The following is a 23,020-nucleotide window of genomic DNA, read 5'->3' on the forward strand; positions in this document are numbered from 1 at the left end:
TGGCCTCCAAAGGCACCTGAACACATGTGGTATACATACACATAAATAAAATTAATTCTTCAAAGAACCTGGTTTTAAAGCTTGATGTGTCAGGATACATTAAGTGTTGTAGGTGAATTATCTACAGTTCAGTGTGTTTTGCTTGTTTATACCAACAGACTGGAGATGATTAAATATTACTGATTAGGAAGTGATTAGGGCCCAACGAGTAAAGGTGTTTGCCAACAGGCCTGACAACCTGAGTTCAAATCCCTGGAACTCAGGTGGACAGGAAAGAACCAATTCCCACAAGTTACACACTGTGTGTATACATACACAATAAATGTGTAAGAAAATTCTATTTTAAAAGTACTAATAGCTTTTATTGGTGGTCTTGTTTTGTAGATTAAAAATATATTATTAGTTGGGTGGTGGTGGGCACACAGGTTTAATCCCAGTACTTGGGAGGCAGAGGCAGTTGGATCTCTCTTGAGTTTGAGGCCAGCCTGGTCTACTGAGAACAGTCAGGGCTACACAGAGAAAACTTTTGAAACCTCCTGACCACCACCCAAATCACATGTGTGTGCAAGTCTTCATGAGTATATGAACTAGAACTAAAGCTACAGAATGCTGTGAACCAATATGTGGGTGTTAGAAACCAAACTCAGGCTCTCTAAGTGCTGTTAACTGTTGAGTCATCTCTCTAGCCCCTGATCTTTGTTTAATTAAATAAAGTACAACTGGGTAAAAACTAGTGCCAAAAAGGATCTCCCCCTGAAATGATTTGGAAGTACAATTTTGTACTGGGACTGCCATATCAAGTGGATATGTTTTAGTTATAGATTATAAATCACCTTACCATTTATCATCACACTATAATAAAAGTTACTCACCATCTGTCAGTGCTACCAACTGTCGATCCTTTTCATAGAGAAATCCTTTTCTTGAAAACATTCCTTTGAAATGTGTTAGTTGAGCTTTCCACATTACATGTCAGTACACAGGCACTGAGGACTTGTAAGGCAGCAAGAACTGGAGTAGTCTTACTCTAGAGATTGCCATTTACTTACACAAGTCACTAGAAAACTTAGAGTCAAATGAGTTATCATCTGGGATCTTAACCAACACTTTTGTAAAAACCTCATTCCAATGATGGAAAAATTTTTACTTAACAAAATTTAGGTATAGCTGGAAAAAGCAGTTCATAATTAAAATAAGCAGCTGTCTTTAAAATATTCCAAAGATAAAGCTGTTAAAGGTTCAGCACTTTAAAGCCTTGATCAGTAATTAAATAGTACCATCAACGCTTTGAACCACCTCACAAAGAAGCAGTGCATACACAAATAACTGCAAGACACTGGATATACTTTGCGTGATTTTTATTTGGGTCAAGTTCTTAGTACATAGCAATAATTATTCCAAATACAATTTTAAAATGACGTGAATGTCCCTCACTCATCTGGAGGTGCTCAATGGCGCACATAAGGAATGTTACTGGCAACACTTGCCTGCTCAAGCTGCCTGAATGGTTTTTACTCGGTACCACCAATTCTCTGGGAGCTATAAAGTATAACTGGCCTGATCATAAATTGTTTACATTCTTTTTGTAAACCATTTTGTTAAAAAAAAAAGGTACATGGACACAAAATATGATTAAAAACTGCTTTTCCATAGAATTCAGAACTTGCAAAAGAGGCTTCAGTTTAATGTGAAAAATAAGCTTTTTTTTTTCTCTTAAAAAATTTAACATTTATTAGCAAGGATCATTTACAGAGTTATGCCCTGTCATTTCATTTGTTGATTTTTTAAATAGAGATTCTCAATAAAACAAAGAGCATAAAGTAAACTTAGACAGCAAGCTCAATGCCTCCATTTAGTGACTCTGTAAGGCTCTCATAAGTAAGGCTGTGTACTGTGTTGTGTTCCACTCTGCTCCTGCCAGTGTAGAACTAAATACAATGCATTCTTGCTCCACAAAGCTTTATGGAAAAGTGTTTATGAATAAGGTTTTAGAAGGGTAAATGAAGATTATTTCCACTCGGGTTGCACTTAAAACAATCTGAATACTTGGGTGGTTATTTATGAAAACATGGCATATCGTTTCAAGTATAGTCCTGAAAACAAGCACTCTTGATTTCTAAAGAAAAGTACAGCATATTTAGTTATAACAATTAGTACAGTGGAGAAGACTGAGCTGAGTCAAGAGCTAACTAGCTGTTTATCTGAAAACATCTAATCCCACCGTTAAAGTGAGACTGGAACAAACATCTGTAAAGCTTTTTAGTTCCAAAACTATGATTTCAAGTAAACAGTGTTAGGAAGTGTCACCTCCACACCCATCAGGAGTTCCTGGCAAAAGCTATTCCGAAGTAGCTCCCATTCATTCCAAGATTTGGCAGTCAACCTACCATTTCTTCACCAAAGCCCTTCCAGAAGTAAAGGTCACCTTTAGGCCACACCTTGTTCTCTCATAAGGAGAGAAGGTAAAAGGTAATAAAGGTAAAACAAGAGTGTACTGCAGGAAGGTGATCTTAAAATAAAAGCAAGCTATCATTTTGATGCCCCATATATAAGAATCATCTTTAATCAACAAATTGTTAATGAGTCCAGCTACATTGTAGACATCAATTGTAAAGATGCACAAACCAGTCTCTAGCTGGGTAATACACAGCAGTAGTACAGGTAAGGAAAGGAAGGGGTGAAAATGTCACCCTGTGGCTTTTAGGAACAGCAAAATCAGCAGTCCTGTACCAATCGCAAGATGGGACCAGCAGGTGCCTCTTAGGAAGACAGAAGGAAGAAGCCAAAAAGAAAATACTGTATGAGACATCTTCAAAAATTCATATTTATTCCAAACACAGCAGGCTGAAATCTCTTGGGTCTAGGTTTCAAAACATTGGCACTATCTTTGTTTCTAATATGCCTTGGCTGTAAGATCAAACACAAGAATGTATTTTCGCTCAGATCCATGGATCATCAAATAGTATTAGCAAAAAAGACAAATAGGCAGTCTTTTTTTTTTTTTTTTTTTTTAAGGGTAAAGGAACTGTCCACAGAATCAAACATTTCAGGAAAGATCAGCGCCCTCAGAGCACCTGTGTCCTGGTAAAGCAGTTGCTTACCGGTTAGCAAAGTTTCAACATTCGTTTAAAATTCCTAATATCAACCATTTTTAGTTTATGGGCAAATAAATGGGAAATTTTACAATAAAAAGGAGATAACCTCACAGTATTAACAGCATGCAATCTACAAAATATTACATACATTAAAAGTCTCCAATTACTATAGGCCTGGCTCATTGTTACAGATTATCCTTCCAAGACAATTTATAGAATTCAAAATTTTAAAAGATGAAAGAAAAAAAGCTGACAGTGTTTTTTTATCTTTATAAAATCACATCAGTACTCAGTGATATAAATGGGAGGAGTCAGCTGCCCATGGGTTACCCCAGTGCAAGCATTCAGCACAAAGGACATCATTAGTGTTCTCTGCAAACCCAATTCAGCAGGTAAGTTGTATTCCCGTGCCCACCACCAGTCGTTTCTCTGACTATACAAGCTAGTTGTTTGCTGGGTTCCAAACATCATCTTACTAATCCACTAAGCTTGTTCAGCAAAAGGCTGCTTAAATAAATAATTAGTGCGACTATTTTCAAAAGTTTCCATGTACCAATACAAGCAAAGTTAGACATGTTCATATATAGACTTGCGGGGTCCATCGTGGAGCTAAAGGCTCAGAAAACATTCACAGACATATCCTAACAAAAGCATAAAGTGGGAAGTATACTAGAAGCAAGTTAAAAATAAATCCAAAGTGTTCAGAAAAATCTAAAAGTGTAATAGCTGACATGTAATGACGTCTTTAAAAAAAAAAGAAAAAGCCTGATGCTACTGTAGTGGACCCTGCTTGTAATCCTAGTACTGAGAGCTAAAGCAGGAGGAACACCACGTCTGAAACAAACAAACCCCTGCAACTTTAAAGCAAGAAAGTCTTGGGAAGGGAACTGGTTGGGTCTCGGGTATACAGTGAAGCCACAGGCTCAAACAACAGATCTCTAAGTGGAGTTAGCTTCTGCCTGTACATCTACAACACTTGTTCATTTTTCAACCAACTTCTATCGTCACCATCCAGCGTGTTCAAGGCCTGCATCTGAATTACCGACAACTATTGCTTCCTCTTCCTTTTCACCCTTCAGGTGGTTACCTGGCCAAATTCATTCTGGCCCATTTACCGGACTGGTAAGAATCCACATAGGAGCTTTGGGCCTAAACACAAACCAGCCCACCACCATGTTACCCACCTGCTGGGCAGTAACACCTCCTCTTTTTTTTTCAAGTATTTCTTATACTAATTACAGAAGTGATTATTAACGCCACTAAAGGGAAACCAGTTGTAGATGAGGGAGATGCCAATCATCTCAAAGTCATACAACTCTTCAACGTGACTGGGTGTTTTGTCCATTAGTCTTTTCCATTACACTCTTTATCTGAATCACAAGGTTCAGATTCTTACTAGGAGTGTCTACTTTAGAGTCCAATCACATTAAGTCAGAACATTTACTTTTCTACAGCTGAGAGAATAAAAATGACTCAGCATGAGCTAACACTGTCATTGATAACGGTCCAAGAGCACAGCAGCAGCCTGTCATTCCCAATCCAGTGACTCAAGAGACATGACAACTAGTCTCTTCTAAAAAGGAGGGGGGAATGCTTTTAAATATCAAAAGGCCAGCAATAGCTGGTCTGACTTCCTAGTCCTATTCTCTGAAGCAGCACCTAAGGTAAAGGGCTGGAGCTCTTTCCTTCAGAGCCTTAGGAATCTTCCTGTCCAGCTGCACACACCCACCTCAGTACAAGTACCTACCACATTTCACATCGGGTTCATCGGCTGTTATCAGCAATGTAGTCTCATGCAACAGTGCATTTAATCAAACTGTGGTGACTGTTACCCCTGGGAATGTTTGGAGACTTTCACATTTTGTCATCTTTATAATCTACAAACAGGACAGGATGCAAGGGAGGTCAGTATTAACTCACTGAGCACATTCCAGTGCTAAGAGAACACAGGATTTACAGTGTTAAAGAAAAACAGCCTTTGAAACAAGTGGAAAGTAGTTAAATATGGTATTTAAACACTGATCCCTTCCTCTCCATATAGTGAAAGAAAGCAGGGAGCGAGGGTGTCCACCGGGCCATGAGGCTAGCCCCAAGGCAGAGGCAATAGACATCCAATGTCACAGATTCTACAGGAAGAGAAATCCAAGGGTGTACAGTATTCCTGAGAAAGATCTCAGACTCTTCTCTCAAGCCAGTCTTAGTCTGATCTGTTTTACCTACATGTTCATGTTACGTCTTCTATAGATTGAGAAATGGTCACATTTTCAATCCAGACAGCATCGTACAAATGCCAGCGAGAAGATTCATTTGTTCAGACTCAGCTTTGATTTCTTGTTTTTAATACTAGGGGATGAACCAAACATAGTAACAAAAGAAGTAACTTCACAATTTGTATGCTTCATTTGTTTCACTGGGAGGAAATTCCCAGGGCCTCTAACTAATCTGGGAAGACCTGACCTCCTGAAAGGGAAGCAAAGCCGTGCTGAGCTTTACTCCGAATAATGCATGATGGACTCAACATAATTCCCAGGGAAGAGCCCAGTCACTCCATTCATAACTCCCTCATACCAACCATCGTCATTCTTCTTGATGACATAAATAATGGCTCCTTCCTGAAAGGACAGCTCATCTTCCTTGTCTTTTGTATAATCATAAATTGCCACAACTGGGGGGAAAACAAAATAGGATGTGAACGAGAATACCATTCCTAGGAAGACAAAACCAAATAAGCACTCACAACAACTTTCTAAATTAAAATTTACATTCATGTTTTCTAATAACCAGTTCAATACAACCAAATATCCTTTTCTAGAAAAAGGTTCTAAATCCAGTAAAATGGCAAACAAGCAAAAAAATACTCATCTTTAGCTAAACTTACCCTTCAATGGCCTATAAGCAAATCAACTGCAGAAAAGAAACGTAATCTAAGGCTCATGAAAGACAGCTATTCATTTGGACTTACACTCGGGTACCATACTGTGTAAGAACGTTACACTACTGTTGTAAGATACACTTATGAGGCAGCTGAGGAATGAGACAGGCTAAAGAAACAGTAGGGCCACGTCTCCTTTTCTGGACTCGGCCTGGATATGAATGGGAACTAAATTTCTACAAATTACGTCCACTATACATACACTTTCTTTCAAAACATACACTGCATTATGTTACCAATTTAATACATTCACAATAATGAAGTGCTACAGTTCTTATGTAGTTTTTATGCTTTCAATCACTTGGCAATGGGTCTCAACGTTAATCTCAGTCTCTAGTTCCTAATATTACATCTACCCTCAAGAGTTTTGCTAAAACGGGATGCCTTAAACTTAACTCACATCCACTTACGACAGACTTTGTTCCAACCCCCTGTATCTTCTGCACACCACAAAGAACTTTTTTCAACAAAAATCTCCATTTGGGCCAGTGAGATGGTTGGTGGGTAAAGGTACTACCGCCAAACCTGACAGCCTAAGTTCAGTTCCTGGGACCCACATATCAGAAGAGAATGAACTCCCACAAACTGCCCTTTGACCTCCACCATGGCACTCACACAAGTCTTAAAACTTGAGAGCTGGAATGTATCCCAGTGGCAAAGACCTGGCCCTGTGTTTCTGGCCACTTTGGTAAAACTCTATTGGTTTCCTTCATACATAATTATCTTCTATTATTGGGATACACTGAGGACAACAGAAAAAAAATTTTAGAGGCCTAACTTAGAAGAGTCAGGGCTGTGTTTCTCAAAATATCACTAAATGTCTAAAAAAAACACAGTGTAATTTTAAGACAACTTTAGGTACAAGAAAATTAGAATTAAAGTGTTTAGTATTGTCAATCAATATTTTTTTAAGAAAAGGCAACATTCTGGGTACTTAGAAAAATGTACCCACTGAGAAGTAATCCAGAAGATAATTATTTTTATATATTTTGTAGCAACAGAATAATTTAGTAGACAAAGTGACTGCACTCAAGCATCCATCTACTCTTTAAAATATAGAAACTGGAGGTCATGGATGTAGTTCAGTGGTAAAAGGACCAAGGTTCAGTCCAGAGGGAGGAAGGGAGGGAGGGAGGGAGGGAGGGAAGGAAGAAAGGGAAGGAAAGGGAAAGAGAAGAGAAGAAATTACCTCAGAAAGAGTAACAACAAATGTGAGTCTATGGACTCTGGGTGTAGCAGTACAGGAGACCCTTTTTAAGGGGACAAAATTAGTGTTCAATTGAAATTTTTATTTTTAGTCCCCTGAAATACTGCTGTTTAAAATTAACATTCCAGAGAAATATAGACATACATGAAATGTTAAACACCTGGCTATTTCTGTGTAGTTATGAGCAAAATAATTAAAGTAGCCTGTATTTTTCTCTCAGTATTTCAGTATTAACATGAAAACACTCTAAATTCTAAGATCAGCACTCCAGTGGGGAGTGTGCTATATGAAATGCTTTAGTGGAGCGTAACTAAACATTTCCTTTTAAATTTACTATGAACAGTGTTAAAGAACAGAAGAAGGAAAGCCAATGGGAGGAAGAAGGAGAACTCAGGAGGGAAGGGGAAGGCGGGACAAAGAGATGGTCCAACTACCTTCTCTTCCATATAAGTTGACACAGACAACATGACACACTGAACACTGGAGATGCTGCTCACCGATCTGTTGCCAACACAGCACAAGGATCAGACATTTCTAGACAGATCAATATTCTGTCAGTAATAAGTATAACAGACATGCATGCAGAGGGAAGTGAGAATGGACTAGAGAAGTATTGTTAAGGCAACAAAGGTACTGCAGAGAACAGCGCCACACCAGCCCCTGGAAAACGAGACACCAATTACCCATCGCAAATGTGCTTTTTTGTTGTTGTCTTGTTATGGACATTGATGGTCTGACTCACATGGAGAGTGGAGGCTTGTCATAAGGTGGTAAAACCCTGTTTAACATAATTTGGAGCTGATATACAATCTGCCCTAATGTAACCAAAGTTGACTGTCATTATCACTAATAAATTTAACTTAACAATGCAATCTGAATTAAAAGCAATTTCAGAACATATTGTGGATGCTGTTTCTAAGAAAATGATGCCCCTTTGTTAATGAGGCCATGTTTCTTCTGCACCCACCAGGCTAACGAAACTACACACAAGAACTTTAGACTGACATTTTCCATCATTGCTCTAAAGATGTTCTGCCTCTGACCTGCAAGAAAACTATGCAGTTATTCGTTATCTTCTTATGTAGACAGTCATTTCTCTCTAAACATCTTTAATATTATTCACTTTAGTAGTGTTTTTTAATTATTTATGATGTGCCTTAGCACGATTTTCTTTGATTCTTCTATCTGGAGTTTACTTCTTGATCCTCTGAATTTATAATGTCAGTGGTAGATTAGCTTCCAGATAAGGTCCCAATGAGTCTGCCTCACAGTACTTGAGTCTTTATGCCAAAACCCACTCCCTGTATTTGGCCAAATCTACTGATGTGTTTTTATCAAAGCCTTTTAACCTTTATTTTATGTGTATGGGTATTTTGCCTTCATGTTCATCTGTGTACCATATGAGTGAAGTATCCACAGAGGCCAGAAGTCCGTGAGGTCGATGAGCTGGAAATCAAATCCTGGTCCTTGGAAGAGCAACCAGTGCTCTTAACCATGGACCCATCTCTCTAGCTCCCAGCCTTGCTTTAATAAACAACTTGAGGGCTGGGGAGATAGCTGTCCCTAAAATGCCACACGAGCATGAGGGCCTGAGTCTTACCCGCAGCACAACATCAGAACTCTGGTGTGGTGACACATCTATAATGCTAGCACGGGGGAGATGGGAACAAGCAGATGTGGATTTTGCTAGTCAGCTCGCCTCATCAACAAGCCCCAATGACAAGCATTGTCTCACAAAATAAGATAAACTGGTCCTAATGAACAACCTCCAAGGTTGTCTGCTACACACACACTCTCTCACAAAACAACTCAACTGTCACTTCTGAGATTAGGTCAAAAAACTTATGTCCTGCCAATACACTTTCTCTGCCTCCTCCTGCTTGTTCATTCTAAGAAGGGAAATGTGAGCTGCCACTATGGAAGGACCCATGCAGCCGAGAACTGTGGGCAATCTGGACAAAACAGAAGCTAAGGCCCTCATGTTAATAATCCATGGTGAAATTAAATCCTGTCTTAGGCCAAATAAACCATCTTGAGAGTACTTTATCCCCTAGCCAAGTCTTAAAACAACTGTAAGCTTTAGCCCATACCTGAACCACTGCCATGAGAGGCTCCCTGGGTTACAAAGCTCAGCTAAGCCACACAGACAATTAGAAAAGAATAGTATTTTGTTTAAGACATTAAATTCTGGAATCATTTGTTAGATAGCAATAGACAACTAGATGATACATATCTTCTTCAGCTGTGGAAACATTTAGAGTACGATTGCTTCAAGCTTATTTTACCTTTTCTACAGACTGCAAACATTGTGTGTGTGTGTGTATACATATACATGAACATATACACATAGATATTTATGTATATACATAAACACATACACACATATGTAAAATGAATACTACTTGATCTGGCCCTATGTACCTACTGACTTGTTTTTGCTTTCTGAATTTTTTATTTCTGCTTTGTGGCAGTTTGGATGTTTCTATTGTCAGGGTAAAGGCTGCTGATTCTTCTGTAATATCATTCTAGATACTCTACTTTTTATCTCCAAGAAGATCAATGTCTGCCTGTCTCTAAAAACATTGTTTCTCATGTTCAATGTCAACCTCCTGGACAATCTGTGACATTTAAAACCCTACGTAAATGGGAAGAACTGACTTTCTTCTGTTTGGGGCCAAGCTATGCTATCAGCTGCTATTCTGTGTCTTAAAAGGCACTGTTCTGTCTATTCCCCTTCCCCATTCCTGTCTGAAGAATAAATATAAATCTATTTACTGTTGCTCAATCTTGGACAAAAGTGTTAAGTCCACTATTTATTTAAGATTTCTTTTGCTTCTGGTTATGTGAATGAGTGTGTCTGCATCAGTGTGTACGTATGGCTTCAAGTTCAGAGGCCAGAAGCATCAGGCCCACTAGAGCTGGAGTGAGGCGGCTGTGAGTCATCAGACATGGGTCCTGGGAGCTGGACGTGAGTCCTCTGCAAAAGCAGTATCTGCTCATAACTACTGAGCCATCTTACCTGTCCTATATACTCTATTTCTTCATCAAAGCCCACGGATAATCTATGGTGGTTTGAATGACAATGACCCCCATAGGTTCATATGTTAGAGCACTTGGTCACTAGTTGGTAGACTGTTCAGGAAAGATTAGGAGTTATGGGAGTTGTGGAGCTGTTGGAGAAGTTGTGTCAGTAGGGAGCAGGCTTTGAGGTTTCAAAAGCTCACCAGGCCCAGGCCCACCCTTATCTCTGTGTCCCTCTCTGCCTGCTACTTGCGTATCAGGATGTGCAAGCTCTTCCCTGCTGCTCCAGTATTCTACCTGTACCTGTGTGCCTTCGACCACACTCCCCACTATGATGATTACCAACTAGTGACCCCCCTGAAACTGTAAGCCAGCCCCCTTCTGTGAATTGCCTAGTCATGGTGTTTCATCACAAAAACTAAAATGTGATTCAATCTAACACGTTCTGACACATAGTGGGTGGTTGCTTTGGTTTCTTTAACAGAAAATTTCCTTTTTTCTTTTGAGGCATGGTGTGACTCTGTAGTCCAGGCTGACCTGGACCTCAGCATGTACTCAGTCTGGCCCTCCCAAGTGCTGGAGTTGTGAGTATGAGCCACCACGTACAGCTGAACTGACTGATTTGTCTTCAGACTTGGAAGTTCCTGTCCCAAGGTGCTATATCGTGGTCACATAACAGAGACAATTTTACACACACACACCATTCTATAGAAGAGACAAAGACACCATTCTTTGGTAGAAAGTTGCCTATGGAGATATTCAAATTCAAACAAGTAAAAACAACTCAAAATTAACTATCTGACAGTTCAGCACAGTGATACACACCTATAATCCCAGCATGAGGCAGAAGTAACAAAAGCTAGAAGCCAACCTGGGTAACCTGGAAGGATGCTTCCAATAAAGCTGATGATGATGGAAGAAAGCAGAGATAGAAATAATTTGGATAAATAATCCTCTTCCTGAGGAATTCCAAAAGAAGTCTACTTGTGTTTTTGATTTTTGAGTTATACAAATAATTTGTGAAAAGCAAGTTCAGTAGTAACAGACAGACATAAAAATTTACTAATAAACTTCAAAATCATAAGCCCTGTAAACTGGTTAAATAACTAAATGGAACAGATAATACATATAAATAGAGCTTTACCAGCAAGTCTCATTTCTATGTACAGATGTCTTCTCATCCCTCCAGACGACCTCTTGACACTTACCCTTTTCCAAGTAAGACCTTGGCGCCCATGGTGGGTCCTCTTCAGCGTAAGGATCGCTGTACTCAACCACAGCTGCTTCCTCCTCTTCATAATCCTCTGGGGGTGGGGGTGGAGGCGGGGATTCATCAAAGACAGGCTCTTCCACAGGTGGTGGTGGAGGTGGTGTATCTGAAACTAAGAGTTTATCAAGCTGACAAACTATATATTATGTAAAGTTCAATATTTACCTGACCTTCTAGATTCATTAAATATAAACCCAGACTCAAAAGTAATCATCTTTCAAAACATGAATGATAAGAGGAATTTTCCCACCATTATAATGTTTTCAATCACCAAGCATGATTTCTCCCTCCCTTTTGGATTAAGTGCTGATGGATCCTGAGTGAGGTTTGGCCCAAAGCCTTGCTGTTAGTTCATCTCCAGAACCCCTCAGTAATAACACAATCATCTTTCTAAAGAAATCAGTACAACATAGTTGGGTTTTATACTCAAAGAATTATTAGAGATATTAATAACTTGAATAATCACAATCATATAAGAAAGTAAAATTATGGGGCTGGAGAGATGACTCAGGGGTTAAGAGCACCAGCTCCTCTTCCAGAGGACCTGAGTTGGGTTCTCAGCAACCACATAGTGGCTCACAACCACCTAGAGTGAGATCTGGTGCCCTCTTCTGGCATGCAGGCACACATGCAAGCAGAACCCTGTATAATAGTAAATACACAAATCTTTGAAGGAAAAAAAAACTAAAATCAGTCAAAGAAATAGTCAAATTTTTACAATCCGCTACTTTGTTCTCAGTTCCCTGTATTTACTCAGACAAGTTCTCACTATATAACCCAAACTGGCCTCAAACTCACAATCCTCCTACCTCAACACTGAGTGCTAGGATTATCAGGATTCACCACAACACCAGCCTGATTTTCATTAAACAGAATTACATCAAATTGGGGTAACTTCAGCCATTACAATGTTTGTTTGTTTGTTTATAGAATTTGAACTAATTCAGGTTTAGTCATTATTTAAAATTTCTTGAGACTACATGACCATATGTATTGTTAGAATCAGTCTCCAAACCCAGAGAATTCAAAGCTCTCAAAATGTTTGGTACAGACTTGAACACAACAAAGCAAAAATAAATGTGCACTGACCAGCTATTCCGTTTTAATCATCAGCACTGATTCTTAGCAGAAGTGTACACATAAAACAAAGTCTCTGAGCAGTCAGGGTGCCAACACTGTGCTCTGCTATTTCAGCACTGCTCCCGAATACTTAGTCATCCTGTACTTACCTACGTCACAAAGACTAGCTCACTAAAAATCTTCACTCCTATGGGCTTATGGGCTTTGGGATTTTTTTCTTGGTGCAGGGTGATCTCACTGTGTAGCCTAGGCTGGCCTTGAACTTGTACCTGGCACTAGTCTTAGGATTTTTTTTTTTAGTTTTTGTTTGTTTTCTTAAAAATATAACACAAATGCATGTTCTTAATATATTCTTTATTCAAATGTAATGTTTTCATTTAATGGTGTGAAAACAACAGTGAAGCTTGTGTACATTTATAAGAGATTGAGTGTACAGAAACAGAGATTCAAGGGATTTACAGGAAAATCAGAGAAATTACACTATAAATTACTCAAAATACCAACCCTGGTCATTTCTGCCTTCCTTATAACTGCCTCAGAGCTGGACTGTTTTTACTTGTGCAATATATCAGTTATCCAGTTGGTACTTTAAAATACATTCTTTTACTTCATCTTTCCCTGAGACAACTCATTTTTACTTTTTTTGCAATTCTAGGGCTTAATCAAGATCCTTACACATTTTACGCAAATCCTCTAAACTACACTCCTAAGCCAAGGTCTTCTTTTTAATCTTTTGTTTTTATTTTTTGGTTTTTACAAGACAGGGTTTCTCTGTATTGTTTTGGAGGCTGTCGGTCCAGCCCGGCCTCGAACTCACAGAGATCCGCCTGCCTCTGCCTCCTGAGTGCTGGGATTAAAGGTGTGGGCCACCACCGCCCGGTGTTCTTAATCATAATTTTATGGATGTGAAAAGAAGATTAATATTCCTATAGCAACAGGCGGAAAAGCACCCGAGCACTGCCCTCTGTGCGTTAGCTTAGCAGCCACGCTCTACTAGAGGATAAAAGCCATAGCTCTTAAGGCATGCTTCCTCACCACTACGTAAATACCACCCAAGAGCCTCATGTGGCTAGGACCTAGGTTCTGCACTGAGAAGAGTGTGGTGGGCAAATGTCACCGAGAATATGGCAGGCAAGTGTCACCAACATGTGACCAACCAAATTTTGATATAATTAAGTAGAGTGAAGCTTTAAGAAATTATAGAAGCGTGTATCATAGATCAAATTCTTTATGTGGACCGGAAAAGGCTTCCTGAGATCTGATGGATGAGTCAAGTTAATGGCTGGGAGGAAGCAGGGCATGGGGAATAGACTTTCAAGTTGGTTGTAAAGAATAAAAGTATTTTTTTCAAAGTATAGAGATAAAGCAGGAAGGAAATTTTCAAAGAATCATCCAAAGTTGGGCAGGCAGAGGAAGCCTAAAAGGGTTTGTTGAGTTTGGACTCTACTCAATGAGTAACAAGGGGGCCACATGAGAATTAAAATAATAATAGGGGGCTTAACTGTGCATTGTATCACAGTGTAAGTGGTCTAATACAGCAAATAAATATTCCAAGTGATTCCAGACTCTTCCACACATTAAATTTAATGCAAAAAATATTAGTTCAATAGAATTCCATTGACTATCTCTAAAATAATTCCTAGAAAGCCACAAGATTAATCTAAAACAAAGATAACATCTTCCCAGGGTGCATGTTTTGAAGGAAATAACATGCCTTTGAATGTATAAGCCTTGCCACGACTGCTATGCCAGTCCCAGCATACCTCATACACAGGGAGACGAGGAAGGAGGCTGAGCAATCAGTTATGATAGGAGCCAAATTGGGAGAGGCTTTAAAACAGTGCTGCTGTAACAATGTCTTACATTGTCCACACAAGTGAAGATCCAAGTACTTAAATAACATTAAATTAAAATACTACTTCTACCCATGAAATATTTTTGAGGTTTCTACAAACCTAACAACTTTCACTAATTACTGGTAAAAACTAATGATTAGCTCCATAATTATACTCAACTCTGAAGTCCGACTTTTGAAGAAAATATTTTGATAGTCTTCAAAGTCAGTTTCAAAATCTGAATGTTCACCATGTCAGCTGATTAAAATTATAAATAAATACATAAAAACTTCCCACTTACTACTCAACTGTCTTCTTTAATCAATGAACTTAAACTGACTTGTGATGGAGGAAATTTTACTTTTACTGTAATGACATTGCAACTAACTTGGAAGCCTTTTCTAATCAGTCTAGTCCAGGAAATTTTAAATGCAGTATCTTCTAAGCTACACTTAACCTCAAAGCCTGTCCAAGGATAATACCATGGTAGTGCTTTGCATACACTAGACTAATGGGACCACTATGAGAATGAGAACACTCTCTCCTGAAGCCAGCATGGGTTACATACAAGCCGAAAGAATAGTAGGCTGCTAAGATATAATTTAAAAACATAAAAAATATACTTGGACATACATGAAGATAGCTCTTAAATGTAAAGTTAACAGATATTCACAGAGTATCTTCTAATAAACAGAAAGAATAAAACTTTTAGATATCAGAAACAGGAAAAGCAAAGGCACCTGACACATCCAACCCTTGGGCACTGTGCTGGCGAGTTTCATGTATGTCAACTTGACAGTCATTTTGGAAGAGGGAACATCAACTGAGAAAATGGTCCCACCAGACTGGCCTGGGGCAAGCCTGTGATACACTTTCTTGATTAATGGGAGGTCCAGCCCTTTGTGGGTGGGGCCATCCCTGGGCTGGTGGTCAGAAGTGCTGTAAGAAAGCAAGCCATGAGGAGCCAGCCTCCACATCAGTCCCTGCCCTGCTTCGTTTCACTCCTGACTTCATTCAGTGATGGGCTGTTACCTGGAAGTGTGAGTGAAATAAACACTGTCCTACCCAAGTTGCTTTTGCTCACGGTGTTTTAATCACAGCAATAGAAACCCTAATTTAGATGGGCACTAAGACTGGATTACAACCAGTTAAGACACCAAAACAAAATACAGAAAGGGAGGGCCCCCAAGTGCCTGCTATCAGCCAGACATTTCGAAGTGCCAAGGATACGAACAGCAAACAAAATGAGCAAAGCCCCTGCTCTGACAGACCTTACACTCTACTATGAGAGGCCTACTTCCAGAGACCCTAGCAAGACATTACTATTATTTCTAGCCCATGAGTGGCACCATCCTTTATATGAAAGGTGCACAATGAGCTACTATAGCCTCATGACACTGTATCTTAATATACAATGAGATCCTTGAACAAAGCAGATTACAGCACCTCTCCCACAATCACCAACAGTCAGAAATACTGTTAATTTGTCAATTAATGCAAATCCTCCAAATGTATAATATACAGTGAAAAATGAGAGCTCACAATTAATCACTCTCAACACCCCTCCCACCCAATGGTAGAAATTAATCCTAGGGCCTTTGCACATTAGGCAAGTGCTCTACCACTAAGCTATACCCCACCCTCAGAAGAACTTTTTTTTTAAAACCAAAATAGCTGGGAATCAGGGATAATTGGCCTATTAACCTCCTAGCAGATGGAGGTTGCACAGTGTTACAGGAGCAAAGCAACACAGGTTAATTTTATGCAGCTATGATTTCGATAATACTGTCTCTTTACATTTGCTTGTATCTCTATTGTAAATGAAGTAACATGTGACCTGTGGATGTTTTTATGCTTGACTTGATAAAATTTTAACTTTATGGGTATTTCGTGGATTTGTCATTATTAAAATTTTGCAAAACAGTTGTCTGTCCTTTACCATCAAACAATTCAAACCCATGTTATTCAAGGATCAACTCCCCTAAGTTTAGATTCCATTTCATGCAACTTTATGTCTGATGTGGCCCCTAATCACCTGTCACAGAGACTGTGTTTCTGTAACAGCTATTCATCACAAGTGTTGGCACAGGCCTCCCAATTTAGGAATATAAGTCTCCAGAGCTTCCTTAATGCTTCCCCAGAAGACTCGACATACCAATAAAATTAGTTCTAAGACTATGTATGACTCAACAGCAGGCCCTAAACCAAAGAAAATCCACTGCCAATCTATGGCTGCTTCTTGGGAGACAAACTGGCAGACTGATCTTCTGTGCCCTACTGTGGCGTGGTCCGTTTTATACTTGGGATGGGAATGATATACATGGGCCACCTATCACACATCTATGACTCTAGTAGTAGCAAACCAGCCTACCGCTTTGGTCTAGGCAACTGAGAAAAAAAGCAGGATAATTATTTGGCAATTAGAGTATCTCCTCATGCAGTTTTTCTTCTCTTACATTTATACTATTTTATGTGTGTTTATTTGTCTTACCTTAAAAACTGTCTCAGCAGTGGTATTTTAGCTACAGTTCTGGAGATCGAACCTGGGGTCTCATGTAGGCTAAGCAGGTACTCTAAGCTAACCTCCAGAAACTACCATTTTAAAGCTATTTAAATGCAGAGAAATTTACTATCATTATTTTTTACTATGTAGTTGCGGATATGTGCATGTGAGTATCAATGTCTGCAGAAATCAGAAGTGTGGGATTCTCCTTACTCCACCTCTATTGCGTTAGTGTCACCACTAGCCATTCTTACAACGACTTACTCAAACACGTGAAGCATTAGGGAATGACTCTTCAGTCAGTCATGTGTAAATTACATTCTAGGCCTATAATCTGAACTACAGCATAAAGAAGACATAAACTTACTATTTTCTTGGACTCTGGCCACAAATCCCATTAAAGGTAACTGAGGAGTTACCTGTAGGATGGAAGGAGGAGGAGGAGCAAGAGATACTGCAAAAACAAAAAAGGTGTGGAGGATAAGGGGTAAGGGCAAGTTATATTAAAAGGAAAGGATAATACAATAAAATATATAAAAGAGGAAAACCACCTTTCACAAACATTTGTCTACCTTACGGATCCACTTTTGAGGATAACCTTATAAACCAAACAACACACTACAGAGTTTTAGTAAGCTTTAAAACTATGGCAGGAACCACTTATCATGCACAGATCTGCTCTATGTAGTGGGAACCACTCCTCTTTGTATCTATTGCAAGTGCTTTCTCTGTTGATTACCATGAATAATTTGGTTTTCTGAATTTTAGTTTGGAAGTTACAAAGTTGAACATTTGTCAGTATAGGAGAAAAAAAAAATGGCACCCCAACAACCTAGACAGGCTTTTATTACTTCTGTAACAAATAACAAGCTTTAACTGGATCTTCATTTAGCTAAAAAAAAAAAAAAAGTATGACGTGAGCTCTGACTGAGAGGCTAGGACTCTGCTAGACCAGTTATGAGAGCCTTTCACTGAGAGTCAGATGCTCTTACTTCAGGGTTTCCTAACTCCAATTCACTGTATTTCTTCCTTAAGCCTCAGAAAACACCACTTCTCCCAAGGTGCGTTACTCCATCTCAAATGCCTGGCACACTTTAGGAATACTGTAAGCCTTCAACAGATATTTAAATAAATAAGGCAGATACCCAAATAATATTTAGAAGGTTAACTCTACAGTTGCAGTTCCCTTCAGAAAGCATATATAATATGGTGGCCATGTTCTTAATGGAATTTTCTATTTGCTCCAAAATAAAAGACTAATAAAATTAAACAAATTCAAGTGTTTTGTCTCTCAAACAGATCACACACACAACACCTTAATACAATAATCTTTGTCTAACTTCCTAGGAGACATTGCTGGCCACAAGGAGGAAGGCTACAGAGCACTGATCTCTAACAAGTACTTGAAGAAAAGAAGTATGCTAAGCAGACAGAAGTTGAGAAAGACATTCAAGCTTAAGAAACCAGGTTAGGGCAAAGACTTAGAGGCATAAAACAGCATGAGCATAATTCACAGGACCAAAAATGTTTCCTCTATATGGCTAGTAGAAGATAAGTTTAAAAATTAAATCAGACAGTGGTGGCACACATCTGTAATCCCAGCACTCGGGAAGCAGAGGCAGGCTGATCTCTGAGTTTTGAGGATAGCCAGGGCTGTTACACAGAGAAACCCTGTCTCGAAAATCCAAACAATGTTACATTTTCTGGGTTTAGATACCATGACAATTAGATCCTCTGGATCTAGTCCATAAATATGATATGAGAAACAGATAATGCAACCCTAATTTTACAGAGTGAAGTAGAAATTTTATTTCAAAAGCTTAATTCAAGACCTGGCACACAGGGCTGGACAGATGGCTCAGCGGTTAAGAGCACTGACTGTTCTTCCAGAGGTCCTGAGTTCAATTTCTGGCAACCACATGGTGACTCACATCCACCTTGAATGAGATCTGATGCCCATGGTGACTAGAAAAAGGCATTGGATCCCATGAAACAAGTTACAGATGGTTGTGAGCTGCTGTGTGAGTGCTGAGAATTGATCCTGTGTTCTCTGGAAGAGCAGCCAGTGAGTGCTCTTAAGCACTGAGCCATCTCTCTAGCTGTCAACATTGTATTTTAATAAAATAATGTAGCTCATTCTAAATTCAGAGATCTTTCAGTGGTTCTAGGGTACAGGTCATAGCATATGAGGAATAATGGGATATGCAAGTTCATAAAGCTGCTCGACATTCTTTTGTTGTTACTGAGGATTTAATGGAATTTAAAGAGTCTGACATAGGGAGCAGACATTCTACTGTGGAGTTACACCACACAGTGTGCTTCCTGCTCACAGAACCAGGTAGAACTGAACTCTGCTTAGGTGAGTGTCTTAGGGTTTCTATTGCTGTGAAGAGACGCTGAGAGTATGACAACTCTTATAAAGGAAGACATTTAGTTGGGGATGGCTTACAGTCTCAGAGGTTTAGTCCATGACCTTCAAGGCAGTATGGAGGCAGACATGTTGCTAGATAAAGGGCTGAGAGATCTACATCGTGATCTACAAGCCACAGGAGGTAAACTGTGTCACACTGGTGTAGCTGGAGCATAGGACAGACTCCTCCACCCCCCACACTGACACACTTCTTCTAATAAGGCCACACCTACTCTAGCAAGGCCACACCTACTAATAACGCCACCTATAGGGACCATTTTCTTTGAAACTACCATAATGGAGTTTTGAAATTTTCCTGAGAGTAGCCTAGAAAAACAACTTTTGCTTCAGAGTTTAAGGGAGGTCTGAGATTGGCTTTCCTATGGCTGCTTTTGGTGGCTTTCTTAAAAGCATAGTAGTCTCATGTCTAGAAAAGATGGCATATTCATCTTCAAAAATTAATAAGCCCAGCTTGTTCGTAAAGACTGTTGTTTGTTACACATGTACACTTTTTTTTGCCAAGTACAAAAGTTAAGGTTTTTATTTGGCGGATAAACAATAACAGAGGAGTGTCCCTTTTTTCTGTTGGAGAGGAAGGAAGTTAGGTGTGTGTGCTATCAGGAGGTGTGTGTGTCGCAGGGTGTGTGTCGCAGGGTGCGTGTCCCAGGGTGTGTGTGTCCCAGGGTGTGTGTGTCCCAGGGTGTGTGTGTCCCAGGGAGTGTGTGTCCCAGGGAGTGTGTGTCCCAGGGAGTGTGTGTCGCAGGGTGTGTGTGTCCCAGGGTGTGTGTGTCCCAGGGAGTGTGTGTCGCAGGGTGTGTGTGTCCCAGGGTGTGTGTGTCCCAGGGAGTGTGTGTCCCAGGGAGTGTGTGTCCCAGGGAGTGTGTGTCGCAGGGTGTGTGTGTCCCAGGGTGTGTGTGTCCCAGGGAGTGTGTGTCCCAGGGAGTGTGTGTCGCAGGGTGTGTGTGTCCCAGAGTGTGTGTGTCCCAGGGTGTGTGTCACAGGGTGTGTGTGTGTGTCCCAGGGTGTGTGTGTGTGTCCCAGGGTGTGTCGCAGGGTGTGTGTGTGTCTCCCAGGGTGTGGGTGTGTCTCCCAGGGTGTGTGTGTCCCAGGGTGTGTGTGTCCAGGCAGTGGACCCCTTTGCTGATGTCCAGTGCCACAGCCATAGCCGCTCTCTCGCTCCCCTCTGCTCACTGTCCCCCAGCAGCATGCACACGTGTCTCCAACCATCCCAATCTTCAGTCAGCGGCTTACTGCCAAGAAGTGTGATTTCATAGAAAAACCTAAAACCTGAGTCACCTTTTGAAGAGAGGAACCGAATTCTGAGGCTGTGTTCAAAACGGTCTGCTTAGCTTTTTCTCTGTGCATTTTGCATGCCTGTGCACACCGTCAGCCATTACCACTCTACTGATAGCTACTGGCTTGAGTTTTAATACATCTCACCCGTATTTTCCTGTTGCCTTTCATTTTTATGCTTGTTATCCTCATGCATCCCATTTGTTATGTCTTCATCTTTCCCTGGTCTGTCTACACTCACCACCCTGTGTTTTTCCAGTACTTCTGCCAAGGTTAGTGAGTTCATAGCTTCTTTAACTTTAATCATGAGGTTAAAGTCTATAATCTCTTTGCCTTTTTGCTGTCCTTTGTATACTAGTTAAATCACTAGTTACCAGATACTGGTTTACCTACATGTAACTAAGTTTTTCTTTTGTTTCAGGAATCTGCCTTAATTTATTGTGTGCCAGCTTTCCCAACAAAACAGACTCAGAGAGTGAATGTGCTGGTGAAACAGACTTCACAAATGTGAGTTGCCTGATGGTTTTAAAGTCCTCTGAAGCATCATTGAGGTCTGATACTTCAAATATCCAGTTCAAGAGCTCTAGAGCAATGTTACACTTTACAGTTTTCTCCCAAGACAGGGTTTCTCTGTACAGCTTTGGCTGTCCTGGAACTCGCTCTGTAGACCAAGCAGGCCTCAAACTCACAGAGAACCTCCTGCCTCTGCCTCTCAAGTGCTGGGATTAAAGGCATGCGCCAACACGACCCGACTTACATCTTATTTTTATGAGCTTTATAAATATTCTCAAAAAATATGTAAAATAAGCATGATTAAAAACTGCTTCTGCAAAAAAAAAAGACAAAACAAAAACACCTGCATCTGGGGTGCTGAAGAGATGGCTCAGTGGTTAAGAGCACTGGCTGCTCTTCCAAAGGACCTGAATTCAATTCCCAGCTCCCACATGGCAGCTCACAACTGTCTATAATTCTAGTTCTAGGGGATCCTACATCTTCACACAGACATACATGCAGGTGAAACACCAATGCACATAAAAAAGTAAAACAAAATAAAAATGCTAGTTAAAAAGAAAACTGCTTCTGAAACTAATGAAGAACATTACCTTTTGTAAAAACATAAGTTTAGTTGCTGGTATTTTACATTTCAGGGAGGAAAACAACTTGTGCATTTTATTTTAAAATATATTTCCTGGGCTGGAGAGATAGATGGCTCAGCAGTTAAGAGTACTGGCTGCTCTTCCAGAGATCCTGAGTTCAATCCCCAGCAACCAACCATATAGTGGTTCACAACCACTTGTAATGAGAACTGGCGCCCCCTTCTGGTGTGTAATCATACACACAGACAGAACACTATACATAACAAATCTTTAAAAAAATAGTGCCATAAAATATATTTCCTTAAAATAAATATCAACCTAGAACGAGGAAGATCTATAAGATAACTTGAGTAGTCAGTAAAAAGAAGGCTGCCTGCTGATACAAATGGAATTACTAAAGAACTGTCAGTCTTGCAGTGTCAGAAGGTAAGAAACTCAGATCACCTTGATATTCTTTTAAGTTATGCCAAGAAAAATTGCCAACTATGACTTAAGTTTAAAAATATAATTTGCATTTAATAGGCAGTACTCAGGACCTATTTGTTTTATTGGTCAACTGATAATGGGCTTAACTTTGGCTGTTTGTTGGTTTGGTTTGATTCTGTTCTTCCCTAAGAACTATCTACAATAGTGTTCAAACACAGCTGCTTGCTACGACTCCTGTTTACAATAACACACAAAGCTCAAGTCTCAAGTCTGTGATAACACTATACTAGCTTCATTGCCGTTAGAGCAGTGGTTCCCAACCTGTGGGTCAAGATACCTTTGGGGGATCAAATGGCCCTTTCACAGGGTTCGCACAGCAGATATCCTGCATATCAGATATTTACATTATAATTCATAACTATCAAAATTAAAGATAGTAAATAGCAACTAAAGTAATTTTATGGTTGGGGTCACCACAACATGAGGAACTGGATTAAGAAGCTGCAGCATTAGCAGAGTTGACAGCCAATGGCTTAGAGAACAGTGCAGTATCAGCCATCCAACACTGCTTTTTTACTATTTCTATTTACATTCTGGGAGGAAAATAATGTTAAATACTTTAAGATTATAAAGCTTCTATTTTTAAGAAACACTCATTACTCTAAATTAACTGCTACAAAAGGCTTCATACTTGAAAATTGTATGATTAATGTCTCACTAAAGTAGGTTTATTATGCATGTAAAAATAAGAATGCAAAAATATACAGGAAGACATCTATGTGTTCTTTAATACCAAGGTGCTTCATGTTCTTAAAGAAGACTATTTACGAGTAGTTGTATCTGTTTTTGTA

The 23,020-nt window shown here is 39.7% G+C and overlaps 1 protein-coding gene across 35 annotated transcripts in view; it reads right to left on the minus strand.

The window, feature by feature from the left end:
• Window positions 1-1,343: 1,343 nt before the first annotated feature.
• The window catches only part of Abi2 (abl interactor 2), a 77,712-nt gene continuing 56,035 nt past the window's right edge, over window positions 1,344-23,020 (minus strand). For 14 of the 35 annotated variants that reach the window (XM_040753496.1, XM_040753486.1, XM_040753484.1 and 11 more), the window contains 3 exons: window positions 17,311-17,397; window positions 11,464-11,637; window positions 1,344-5,760 (listed from right to left, as the gene is read on the minus strand). In XM_040753496.1, the coding sequence (XP_040609430.1) occupies window positions 5,585-5,760; window positions 11,464-11,637; window positions 17,311-17,397 (437 nt within the window). In that variant the 3' untranslated portion in view covers window positions 1,344-5,584. Of the gene's footprint in view, window positions 5,761-5,846; window positions 11,159-11,463; window positions 11,638-17,310; window positions 17,398-23,020 lie in introns of those variants that run through there. The other 21 variants (XM_040753493.1, XM_040753498.1, XM_040753490.1 and 18 more) reach the window with 4 other exon arrangements.

The sequence above is a fragment of the Mesocricetus auratus genome, unplaced genomic scaffold (genome assembly GCF_017639785.1).
Source record: "Mesocricetus auratus isolate SY011 unplaced genomic scaffold, BCM_Maur_2.0 Super-Scaffold_100010, whole genome shotgun sequence".
Lineage (NCBI taxonomy): Eukaryota > Metazoa > Chordata > Mammalia > Rodentia > Cricetidae > Mesocricetus > Mesocricetus auratus.